The sequence below is a fragment of the Gambusia affinis genome, linkage group LG14 (genome assembly GCF_019740435.1).
Source record: "Gambusia affinis linkage group LG14, SWU_Gaff_1.0, whole genome shotgun sequence".
In the NCBI taxonomy this organism is placed as follows: domain Eukaryota; kingdom Metazoa; phylum Chordata; class Actinopteri; order Cyprinodontiformes; family Poeciliidae; genus Gambusia; species Gambusia affinis.
In genome coordinates this window covers 25,761,259-25,774,521 of record NC_057881.1, presented here as the reverse complement: position 1 = coordinate 25,774,521, position 13,263 = coordinate 25,761,259, and the positions used below count along the sequence as shown (strand labels likewise).

Here is a 13,263-nt window from a genome sequence, read left to right as displayed (position 1 = left end):
GTGAAACCCAATTCATCTGATTGACTTCAGAAGTTAAATGTTAGACAGACTGCACCTGTTTGTAATTTAATGTGAGTAAATCAGTAATCTGCTGAATGTGGAGTTTGATTTCCATGATTGCCAGTGCAGGAAAAGTATGGAAAATATTCTGATATCCAGACTTTGTTGCCCATCCCCTCATTTGGAGTGTAATCCTCTTCATTTCCCCCTCCTTTCATTTTTTCTAGCTTCTTTCTCTTAATTATGTCCTTGCTTCTTTCTCCCTCCTTCCTGCTTTCCTACTTATCCTTCTTCACCTCTTTCCTCTCCCTCCGTTTATTTTTTATTTTTATTTTTGCAGGTTTCATACAATAAGATAGCATGCCTGCTGTTAAGTTGTTAACATATCTGCCATCAAACTCATTAACTTTTGTATTTTACATTTTTCAGTGGACCCAAGAGACTTAAAAAACAACAAAAATTCACAACTGTCAACCTGCCGAGACCTGACCGACTGAACGAACAGGCTGGACAGGAAGTGCAACGGTCGGAAAAAGCTCTAAAGGACCAGCAGATGCTCAGTCTGTTGAAAGAAGGAACTTTGGTCCAGTTGGACCAAAACTGAACGTTTTAGCCTAGTTTTGTACGTAGGCTGAGACTACATACACAGTTTTAGCCAAAACACACTCACACACACACACAGCATTACAAAACTTTGTGTAGCTGGAAACTATTAGTTTGGTGTCAACCTCCATGTTCACTACAGTGGAACATGGAGGTGGCAGCATCATGTCGTGGGGATACACCACACCAACTACAACCAGGGACGCTGGTTATGGTCGATGAATTGAACTAAATAATTAACTTTAGAATAAAATGCGCAAGAAATGCAAAAGACTTGAGATTCCCAGAGCCGCAATGCAATATATATATATATATATATATATATATATATATATATATATATTTGTAACATTACTCATATTTTAATTAATATTAATCATAACCCAACAGGAAACCAGCTAGGTTACTGGTATTTGGGTCTACTAAATACGTTATGTCAATAATTAAGGTTGAAAATGTCAAATTTGCCCATTTGCTTTATTGAAAGAGTGCATTGACAGCTGCCGCTCTTAGTTATATAGGAATTCATAACCGCCAGGGGGCAGTACAGAGCTGCCCGCAGAGGGAAAAATTGAGTTTCTCTGTCTGATTTCTCAGCACCTGATTGATTTCATCACCAGTAAGCCTACAGCTACCACCACATCGCTGTAGAAACTGGTAAATCCCCTCACCACAGGCAAACTGGTCTTATTGGGAGTGATTTCACACTTCCTACAAATATCCTCCCGAGTGAGGCAGTCATGAGCTCCAAGATGACAGCTCATCTACAGTAAATAAATAGAAATGAGCCCTGCAGACCTTCACATGCTGCTCAAAGTCTTACCGAATACCAACATTCTTAAGGAGCCATTCAGACAGATTACGTGCCGGCGGCAGAACCGGCGCCTCCGTGAGTGTCATCAGGGGGCAGAGATAATCACAATAACACTGAACTGTTTGTGGGTTTTCAGATTTCTGTCTCCAAGCAGTGCCGTCTTCATCATGTCCTGCCCTCCTCTCTCTTTGCTCCTCTCTCGCAGCAACATCCCTGGATGTGTCACCGCAGTACAGATGTTTTTGTTTGCTTCATGTAAGTGGATAATGCTTGGTTTCTTGGAGTGTCACACAAGCAGCAGCACAGATTCGTGTCGGAAGTGTGTGTGTGTGTGTGTGTATTTTGTGTAGAAAGGCATGAGCCGCCTGGTATTTTTAGCTCCTTCATCCTCTTTTCACCCAGCTTACTGTTCAGTTTGCTGAATGCCTCATATTATCTCGCTCATTAAAACATATTCTAACTTAACAAACTGGGGCCACTTTGATTCCTACAAGTTTGCACTTGAAAGTCTTTTAATTGCCAATTTTTCACAGTTTTGTGGTGTGAATCTGTACGACGGCTCTTGTCTAAAAAGACATTCCAAAAAGTGAGGTTTACCAATGAAAGTCAAGTGTGTTTAATTTGATTTTTTTTGTGATTCAACAACACAAAGTAGCAGATAGGGTGCCCTGCGTTTGTATTCAAACAGCTTCTTTCAGTTTAGCTTCAGTATGAATACAACTGCTCTTTGAATGCCTTCCGATGGACAACTCTCATACGCTCCAAAAGTTTATTCTTTTGGAAAGAGCGACAGAAAACTGGTTCACCCTGACCACACCATGCTCATGGCAGCGGCAGCATCAGGCTGTGGGGTTCTTATTGTTCACCGGGGTTGATGGAAAGATGGGTTACGTTGCAAGAAAGAAGGAATGAAGGTTGGCCTTCAGGCAGACGATGACCGTAACGGTTGAGCTATGATGGAAGGAAGGAGCTTCGATCGGTGCATGTCCTAGAATGGCTCAGTTAAAGTCCAGATCTGAATCCAACTGAGAATTGGTTGCGAGACTTGAAAACTGATGCTTACTTAGCTTGAGCTAAAGAATAATGGACAAACATTTTAATTTCTAGAAGTAAAAAACATATAGAGATACTCCAAAAGACTCACAGCCCTAATTTAGGCAAATCCTGGTTCTAGAAAGTGAATCTTTAGTAGAAAATAGGTACTTTATGCTATCTTCTCTTGGTGTTTGAGGTTTTTGCAAAATTCAGTGGCTGAGTCCTTTTTTTTTTTGTTGTTGTTGCATTTATGTTGCATTAGGAGAGCATAATATTGCTGGCAAATGAATTCTACAGCACAATGTCGCTTTTAGAACCGTAGGACGAAGAGATCGATGACGGGGGGGGGGAAAATATGAGATGATGGCTAATGAAATGGCATCCTTTGGAAATCCAAGATGGTTGGGAGAAAAACTGGAGCATTCCATTGAAGCGCAAACAGCAGAATTAGATTTACCCCACGAGTTTATTTTTAACATGGCCAGGATTTATCTAAAGCCAGCAGATGCTGGAACGAAGCAAGTGATTCTCAGCCTCCAGAAATATTAAAGTGAATGTATCTTTCTGAGACAAACCTGTTCTCAAACATCTCTCTGGGGTTGTTATGGAGGTGTGTTCCTTCTTAACATGACCGCTTAAAGTTGACAGGGTCACTAATATAACACGACAAATCATAGCTTGGTTTTCCATGTACCTGCAAACAAACAAACCACCACAGAACAAATTGGATAAAAAATTTTTTGTAACATCCACTTGTAGGTCTTAAAGTGGATGATATTCATCTTTCTCGCCGCACTCGACCAGGTTTAGTTTCTACGGTCACTGTTAGGAAAAGCACAGACGGAAAGTTGCCTCACAACTGCTAATCCTTTTCAGAAGACCTTTTTTTTTTCTCTGGTAGTCAGTTGTAGCCCAACCAGAATGTGATTTAGGGATTTTCCTCTGGGCGGGCAGGGAGCGGGGGTGTTGACAAAGTAAAAGGAGCAAACAAACAGGGTCTTAAATGTAGATAAATCTGGAAACACTGATTGCAAGAATAATCCCATTTCAGGTTGGAATGCAGTTGTTTCTACTGTAGTCTTGGGTTTAATTTTATTTTTTAGTTTGCATTTTCTCCCTGTGCAAGTATGGATTCTCCCCATATACTCCAGCTTCCTCCCACCGACCACAAATATGTATGTTTAGTTATTTGGACTCAAATTTGCTCTTAGGTATGTGTGCATTTTTCTTCAGATTGATGTCAGATTGTTAGACGCCTGCAAGCATTGACTTAGACTTTCAGTTGTAAGTGTCCAGCCAAACAGTTTGCTTAGTAATAGAAACATATTTTTACAACATTTTTTTAATCCAATGGGTGAAACGAGTTAAATAGTTAATTAATTTAACATGCTAGACTCAATACTCCACACTACGATTTTAACCCGTGAACGTCAACAAAGCAGTAATTTTAATTCAGTTATTCGTTGAACGAAATAAAATTGGACATTTGAGTCCGCACCGTGTTTGTTTTGTCTAACTCACAGTAATAATAACAGAAATAACAACATGAACTAAATTGAATCAATTCGCTCGTATTTTTTACAGACAGGCAGGCAAAGCGGGACCACACAGAGGACCATTGTCCTTCACCATTTCCTCCAACTTTATCAACAAAACCGTGCACGTACGCACGTCTTCCAACGTGACCCCCTCCCATGGCCGTCGGGAGCGAGCATGCGGCACACCCCCCTCTGACCGTCGGGAGCGAGCTTGTGGCACACACCCCTCTTCTGTGTCCTCTCTCAGGACGGAAGTGAGTCCATTTTTTCCCTCAGTGAGATAAAAGCGGCTGGAGGAGCTGCAGCCCGTGCAACACGCGCCCATGAGAGGGCATACGCTATGTTTTACGTGTGTGTATTCGCCTCGTTGCAAACAACAACAACAACAAGCGAGAAAACGAGGTAACTAGAGGGCCGTCGGAGCTAGCTACTCCGTTTTTCTCTCTCTTTCTCTCTCTAGCTGCTGTCTTGTTGAGGGGGCGAAACCTTGCGCATTCCTCCACGCACAGTGCCAGACGGGGGGGTACTCGCCGACGGACTGGACGGGAACGGAGAGCCGCATTCACACAGCGGTGGCTCCGGGGGCTAGACGGCGGGTCCTGCCTCATGTTTTCGGCTGTTCGGGAGAGCCGCCGTGGCTGTTCTTTGATATGACGGTGACCCGGTGCACGCTGCGACCTCTCTGCTTTGATGAATAATTCACGTGCTCTGTCTCCGAGGCTCGCGCTGAGAATACCGAACGACCGTCGGCCGCGCGTGACGCCTTCTGGACGGACCTCTAATGGTGGAGGCCAGGCCAAGCTGGTTTAACTGGTTTTCCATACAGTGGGCAGCATGAAACACGGGAGCGGCGTGGGTTCTGTGGCTGTAGTCTAGGAGCTGCTGAGTGGCCCTGAAGTCATGTTGCCTGGTCGGTGGGGGAGGAGAGATTTAGCTTCCTGGACTTCAACACCCATCCAGTTTTAGGGTTAATTCAACAACAGGGACACTTTTCATGCACCAACATTGTCCTTGGCGTCGTGTCATCTTATTTTCATTGGAAAACTGGACTCTTAGAAATTTTGCTCATTCGTTTTTTTTTTTCTGAGAAAGGAGCTGAAGTTTTATATATATAATCTAAAGAACTGTCTAATTGTGAAAGTTGATTACCCCGCCCCCCCGTTTTTTTGTCTCTAATTGAACTATTTAAAGCAAATTCAAAACTTGTTAGTCAGCACAGTGGAACTGACTAAGTACCTCAAGAATCTACCTCAAATGCCACAGTTTCTTCAGTTTAACTGGCTGACGAGTCCTCTGATGAATACCTCAAACTCATTTTTCCCTGCATGTGTTGTGAGCTGAGCTGTGTTTCTGCTGCAGATGGCTTCTTTCCCCGATTCTGACCTGCAGACCTGTCCGCTCTGCAAGGAGCTGTGCGGCTCCTCTGCTCCCATCTCCTCCAGCTCCTCTACCTCGTCCTCCTCTTCACACACCTCTGGCTCCTCTAACCACGCCACCAAGAGGCTCCATGTCCTGCCCTGCCTGCACACCTTCTGCAGGCAGTGTTTGGAGGGGCAGCGCAGCCCCAGCGACCCGCTGAAGCTACGTTGCCCCACCTGTGACCACAAGGTCTCCATCTCTGAGGCCGGAGTAGACTCCCTGCCTTCCTCCAACTTCCTCTTCAGCAACTTGTTGGATGTGGTGGTGAGCTCGGAAGATCAGATCCAGAATAAGAACGGTCACCATCACCTCGGGGGCCTGATCGGGGGCTCGTCCGGGTTCCACCCGTCACACGGGGGTCTGCTGCACGCGCAGCACATGGGGGAGCCTCAGTGCAGCTCCTGCGACGAGGAGAACCCGGCCACGTCCCACTGCCTCGACTGCCAGGAGTACCTCTGTGACAACTGCGTGCGAGCTCACCAGCGGGTGCGGCTGACCAAAGACCACTTCATCGAGCGCCTGGGAGAGAGCCTCCACCTGAGCCGGGTCAACTCCAACAGCAGCGGCACGGGCCAGCCGGGGGTGTCCGTGTCCCTCGCCCAGTCCTTGCAGAACAACTTTGCGCTGCTGTCCCTGTTCCAGGACCGGATGAGCTTCTGCCAGCACCACGACAGCGAGGTGAGTGGTACCGGTTTCTTCAGATGTGTAACAAGATGTGTATTATTGACATAAACGGACCTGTTGCAAACTCACTCGTGTTAGTCCCTTCTGCGGTTCTGAGCGTGAGCAAAGAACCCATACTGTGAGCCATATGGCCTTAGGTTCAAAGGGAGCTGAGAGGCTCTTCACCTAGTTCCCTGGAGAGGAGCATGCATGTTTGTTGAGCTGGATATTGACACACACACACGCGCGCACACACCCACCCACACACACACTGCATCCATACAAACACTTCTAGGCGTAGACGCATCTAGAGTCTGGTTAATCTGTACCACACCATCCATTCTGGGCAGAGAGACGGAGAGAGGCTTCAGCAGAAGCTGCACAACACATATTTCTGAGATGTTTAAAGATCCTGTCTTGGGTAAGGATATATATTTTTCTTATAATGAAAATAAGGACAAGTTGAGGGGAAATCAGAGAGGGTTTTTTGCATCATATGTTCTGGGGTGAAGCAAGCTACCATGTGTTTATGTGAGGAGGAAACCAGCTTGTTTTTATTTCTGTCATGTGCTTATGAAGAATAGCAAAACATTTATAAGAAGGCTTTGGGATTCTTGGCATCTAATGATCCTTTTATGTTAAGTGGTTCCTTTGCAGAATAAGAAAGTAGGTAATCTGATTCCTATTTTTTTAAGGTCTATTTCTACTTAAAAATCTGAGTTTCTGACTTCCTGATTGAAATAACTACAACATTGTGTTATGTTTCTGAATTCCAACTTTGAGCTCTCCAAACAACCTGAAGTTCAATATCCAACATGGCTGCCAACAATGGGAGAGGTAGCTACAGTTGCAGCTACAAACTGTTAGCAGCATTGATAGTTTGCATCTGATTACACTAGTGGTAGAAATATTGTTGTACAACTTGGACTTTTAGTGTGAGACTTTGGTGTTTGATAGCATAGAAAGGGGATCTATGTACAATGCTAGCACACATTGTATTAGCATCACAACAATCTGAAAATTTCAACTGTTTTTCTACATTGTTGTCCGTAGAACAACAATGTTCTACGGACATTGTTGTGGTACATTATATGCAGCTTAATTATAGAGAACGGAGCACAAAAAAAAGTATTTTCATACTTTTATTCTTATTTCCTTGTCTAAATGTTACATCTACTGGTAAATCTTCCATTTATTTTTTCATCTATCCATCTGTGAGACGGAGATATGGATGTGCGTGGTTAATAAACTTTGTCGCTACGTTTAGCAACTTCTTGGACAAAAAAATAGTAATTCAATATCACTCAAAATTGGAACCGGCAGGATTCTTAAAAATCAGTGAACGGCCAGAATACTGCGATCGGTTCACTGCTAGTTGTCTCTCTCCTGATCAGTGATGGCATAGTTACTTTGAAAAAGTAACTTTAATTGGGTTTTTGATTACTCCTTGAAAAAGTAACTTAGTTACTTTCCAAATCAAGTAATTGTTAATCTAACTAGGTTACATTTAAAGTAACTTTTTTAGTTACTTTCAGCAGCTGCTAACAACAACGCTGTGAAAATCACATTGATCTTTACCAAAACTTAATTGTAAGTTATTTTATAACAGTGTGTCTCCACTTATAAGGTTGAACTGAAGGGGAGACTGTTTAATGTTTACGACAGTACAAAAAAACTTTAGTAATTTGTTTGTGTTTTTGTGCTCCACTATTCTCCACTAAACTCTAAGAGGGATTTTAGAGTCCCCCCCGCCCACCCTGCCCCAGCCTCCAGGTTCTGCGTTACGGCCCTGCGTTTGCTGTCAGAGCTCAACTCCTGCAGCTCCACAACTCAGATGGCTGCACAGATTTGTGACATTTATATCAATATTAATAATTAATGGCGTTTAGTTGCACAACTTTACAGACTCGTTCATTCTCTGCTGTTTTCACGTTTATTGCGCTGTTCATCTTAGTCTCGATGTTTGCAGTTTGTTGTAGCACAATGTGAAGCTGGACGTCATTCACAGCTAATATATTAACTTGACATTAACAAAGACGCAGCGGGACGGATCATCCGGGAAAAGATGTTCAGGGAGAGCCTGACGAAAACTAACTGGAGGTCAGACACATTCTGGGGTTTATGTTTGTTTATTTCCAAGACCAAATAAGCAACTTGACGTTCAAAAACAAGCCCAACCCGCGACTCATTAAACATGCTAGCGACTTTAGAAAGAAAACGAGCCCAAAGCTGCTTATAATAATCGGGCTTGGCGACAGAAGCTCAATAGTTCCTGTTTTTCCAGCAACAAAATGCGCATCTCCCTCCATTGTTTATGTTTCTGTCGCTGCTGATGCTGTCGCATAGAAACGGAGATCGCTCCCCAAGACGCACGGAGGAAATTAAATAAAATTACAAAAGAAAACCGTATCGCACAGCAACGCAAAGTGGTTTTGATAACTAACTGTAGTCCAACTACTGGATTTGAAAACGTGTTGGATTACTCGTTACTGAAAAAAGTGGTCCGACGTCAGTAACTCGTTACTGGTAACAATTTTGCAATTATTTGCAGAAAAATATCTTTTAAACTTCTAATTGTTTTTTTTTGTTGTTTTTTTTAAAATTCTGTCTGGTTGGGAAAAGTGGATGATCTAGACATGAAAAATGTGTTGGAGCCCTGATTTAATGGCATGGATTTATGATGTATGTGCACCCAATTAAGTCAGTTAATCTGATGGAAAAAAAGTCAACGCTGTGTTAACATTTTTTACATTGCCAATAACAGACTTTGGTTACAATCTATTAAGTTACGGAGGCATGTGTCTCTCACTGCCTGGGTCTGCAATTAAACACTGCCGACCCAGCAGGATGCCATTCATTGTTAACAGGAACTCACAAACTCTACTGGTGCAGCCCACCATGAAGTTACATGTGCTGTATGACTTGAGTAGGTTCATGAAGGTTTGGCATCATGAAAACTTGCTCTATTGCCCCCCTTCTCTCCCCCCTGTCCCCAGAAGCCTCATAAGAGCCCTAATAGGGAGGCAGCACTTTAGAGATTACATTGAACCATTGGGTCAGGGGAGGGCTAAAGCAGTTCTGATTGATGAAGTGTTTCCAATGTTTTCTGTTGAACTTTCTCTTTTATCTCCGGGTTGTCCTCTATTAGAGCTTGTAAATTTTATCAATTTGAAACTGCATGGCGAAAATGATTGTTGTTTTTGTGACCTTCCCAAGCCCTATTAAAAGGAAGGACTCGACTTGTGGCAAAAAGGAGAAATAATTGAAACCGGACCAAGAAAATGTTTGATTTCATCAACGTACCATAGAAGGTTTTGGGTAGAAATGAAAACAATGTCCGATCCAGAGTAATCTTAACATCGTTGGATCACACGGCTTTTGAAGTGCAGAAGTGGTGCCTGTGTGAAGCCTGGGGTCCATTGTTGTATGCACAATGACGAAACCTCCTTTTTAAATTGTAGCAGCAGAGATTACTGCAACTATCATTTGCATTTTAATTTTGTTTTGCTTTCTTTTAAATAGACAAGCTTACAATATAGTTCATTATGGCCACCTATAATAATGAAGTTTGCAGCTAACCCAAAATGGGTTTATTACATGCAAATGGAAGCCATGCCAATGTCTTATCAAGAACCTTGTTGCTAGACAGTTTATTCATTAATCATCCCCCTAAGCTGACCATGTCGCATGAGTCCAGCGTCGAGGTACTGTCGGGTGACCCATTCCGCCCGATGGCCAGTGCAATTAGCTTCAGTTGCACTGCCCACCTAATCTACTTGCCGTTTCGCCTCTGAATAAATTCCTTTGTGTCTCAAAGTGAGTAACTTGATGGGTTGGTGTCGTCTCTCTACATTCTGTCTTGAAGGTTTGAACAAATTCTGTGTTTATTATGTCAGTATGAGGATTAATGATTCTGTTAAAATCTGCTCAACTCTGCTGTTGACTAGCGCTTCACGCTTGTGTAGTCCCAGCTGTGTCCTGTCATTACATTTTTCCAAATTTTGATTCTCAGGAAAATGTAAGTGTTTGAAAAATTGCTTTGAATACCTTTTGGATGGGTTTGGTTCCAGATCCATTCACACTTTGCCATTTTTTTGCCCCTTCTTAATTCTCATACCTCCGAATCAACGAGTTGTCAATGATCTATTTATCATTGCGTATCAGTTTTTCTCTGTTCTCTGATCAAATTATTCTGCCTGTTGATTGATAGCCTCACATCTTTACATCATAAGTAATAATTGGCTTTCAAAATGGGTATGGATAACTCCCACAGTGGCTATGAATTTAAATGTGGTAGGTCCAGAACGTCCCATTGCAATCAACTCTGCCGTTTAGAAAATGTAAAGGGGTAAAGTGACGTGGCCTGAAAATTATTTTGGCTTTTCAGTTTGATGTTTTGGTTGTCGCCCCCTACTGGTAGGTAGGCAGCCTCGGTCTACAGAATTTTTATTATTATTAGAAATATTCCCAGTTGACTCGCCAGTACGCACCAAATTTACACGGCCTCTGCCTTTAATTTCACTTTTGGGTGGATTCTATCAAGCCATATAAATACTGTGTAATATTTAAAATGACCAGTCTCCAAGCTGTATTGAAGATGCAGCCATTAGTATTTTTTAAATACTAACGTTTTTAAAGAATTTTTTCTTTCTGCATCTTGTTGACTTTTTCCAATACCCAGTTCAATGAGGTTAAAAATCTGGTAAAAGAGTAAGTGGATAAACTTGAACTTCTTTTTGTACAACGGTGAGTCAACTTGCAACAAGAACGGACAGTTTGGATTACCAGTTTACTAATTTGTTTTTTTGTTGTTGTTTTTTTTTTTTCCTTGCTGGCCTCTTTTTCTGTTCTTCCCCTCCCATTTACACCACCAGTCCACTGCCAGTAAATAGGTAGGTTCAGTTTTCCAGTAAGGGCCTCATTTCCCACTCACTCACTCACTCACTGTTCTTAGCCCTGGGGGAGGGAGTGACACAGGAGAGGGCTTGTCTTTCTCTACCTGTGTGCACTGAGAAAACAAGGCCATTGTCCGTCAACCATCTCCATGTCCATCATCGTCACAATCTCCAATTTATTTTGACCCTCTGATGGAAAGATCAGTTTTATGTTTGCACAGTTCAGTTCTTCTTTAGGTGCTGATTAAAGGCAAGTTTGCCCTCTTTCTCATCAGTGTGCAGATGGGTCACTATTCTTTTTGTGAGGTTTCTCATTTTATTGAAGGTGTTGACTTGAAAAGGCATTTTAATCCCTGGTTTCAAGACAAGAATAAAACACCTCTCTAATCTACCTCATGTTGCTCCTGAAATGGTCAAATCGAGTTTGCTCATCTTTTTTATTTTTCTTAATGTGCCAAGTCTTGACAGATCCATACATCGATAGGTGCTACTCTGTTGAAATCTACTTTGATGTTTTCACTCCAAGAATCACTGCGACATGTTAAACGGAACATTATTCAAATAACTTGTTTAAGTGAATAAATGTAATGTGGTTCTGGTTATCATCAAAACACTTGAACGTTGCAAGAAAGTGCTATAAGAACAAAAAGCGTTCTTTCGTTTATACTTGCCAAATGTTATTTGGCAACATAAACTCTTACAAATGAGAATGAAAATTTATTTTGTGATTATCTTGGAAAAAAAAAATTGATTTATCATGACAATAATAAATTTCTATGAATGTAATCTGAATCCTCCCATAATGTAAAGTACTGTCAGAATTGTTCATTTGGCAATTTTTTTTTCTTGGAAAACTAATAAAGGTCAATAAATAATTAAATATAACAAAATGCATTTACAGTGAGCAGTTGTTACCACACACTGCGGTCACAAAAAAAGAGGCTATTTCAAGATGCCGGTTTCCTAAAAAAAATGTATTTCAAAATGGAAGTACTTACTTAAAGTTTTTGTAATCGTCACCTTTATCATTATCACAGAATATCATAATAAAATGTTATGTTTCTGTCGGACAACTTCCAAATGAAAAATGGTAGCTAGAAGTTGATTGCATTATTGCAAAATAAGCGTTGTAATAAACGCCTATTACGACAACATAATATCCAACACACAGGCGGCTAATGTTACTGTCATGCTGTCTTTATGGTAACATTGCACAATTTAATTAAAAGGCATAATTTGGCTTATTCTGCGATAATTTGAAGGCTAGTTTTGAAAAAAGATGCTTACAAGCAACAGAAACATGACATAATGTTGTTTTCTTCATGCTCTGTTTCACAAGGCTGCCTAGACTGGAGGGTATTTTGACTGCATCATGACATAAATGGTGAGACACCTGCTTCATTTATCCGTGGCCCTAACCACTTCACACCTACACACCATCTCGGCTACAAACCTTCCACTCCATCTTTTTGATTTCACACCTTAATCCACAGTCTTTGTGTGAAGAAGGGAGGGTGCACATGCTCAGCTGCTTTTATTTGGCGCGTGTGAATTACCAGAAGAGAAGGGTGGAAGTTTCACAAGTTTTTGTTTCTATTTTTGATGAAGCAAACTGAGTTAAGCCCAAGCCTTGTACTTTTCAATTTATTTTCCTCTGCTTTTGGGGCACTTTCAGTTCCAGTCATTGTCTGTGGAGGAATATATACTTCTGTTTTAGTCGCTTTGTAGCCATCTGATCTGTAGTCTCTCCAATTGAAGTTCACGTAATTTGTTCACAGAGGAAGTCTTCTTTTTTTTTTTTTTTCCCCTCCAGGGTGTCTTTTCTGGGCTCTAGTGTCCCTTATATGACAGTAGGCTGACAGGAAAGGGGGAAGACATGCGGCAAATGTCGTAGGGTCCGGGAATTGAACCTGCGATGGCCGCGTTGAGGATTCAAGGCCTCTAAATGTGGGTCGCGCTATCCTCTATGTCACCATAGCAGGCCGCGAGGAAGGCTTCTTATGGTTTCTTGTCTCTTTTAAGGAAAATGCTTCTACACGCAAATATGAATCCTAGGACAGAATTAGTTAGTCTTTTGAAATACTCAAATGTTATTTGAAGCATGCTTATGAAACTTGAGTTTTTAAAGTTAGCAAACCAATACCCCCCATTGTGTAGTTCAGTTTCAGTAGCTGTTCTCTGAGGGCCTCAAAGGCCCCTTTTCCACCAGTTCTTCCCATGTCACCCCCGACCAGATTCGTCTCCATTTGCAGATCCTGTGCAATTCTTCCCCGTTTTTTTGGATCCATTTCGGGGA

General features: G+C 41.9%; 1 protein-coding gene across 2 annotated transcripts in view; it reads left to right on the top strand.

Moving 5' to 3' along the window:
• Positions 1–498: 498 nt before the first annotated feature.
• Positions 499–13,263, top strand: part of trim71 (tripartite motif containing 71, E3 ubiquitin protein ligase) — a 46,218-nt gene continuing 33,453 nt past the window's right edge. Inside the window, exons 1-4 of one of the 2 annotated variants that reach the window (XM_044139089.1) lie at positions 499–622; positions 1,623–1,672; positions 4,037–4,244; positions 5,350–6,087. In XM_044139089.1, the coding sequence (XP_043995024.1) occupies positions 1,635–1,672; positions 4,037–4,244; positions 5,350–6,087 (984 nt within the window). In that variant the 5' untranslated portion in view covers positions 499–622; positions 1,623–1,634. The other variant, XM_044139091.1, reaches the window with a different exon arrangement.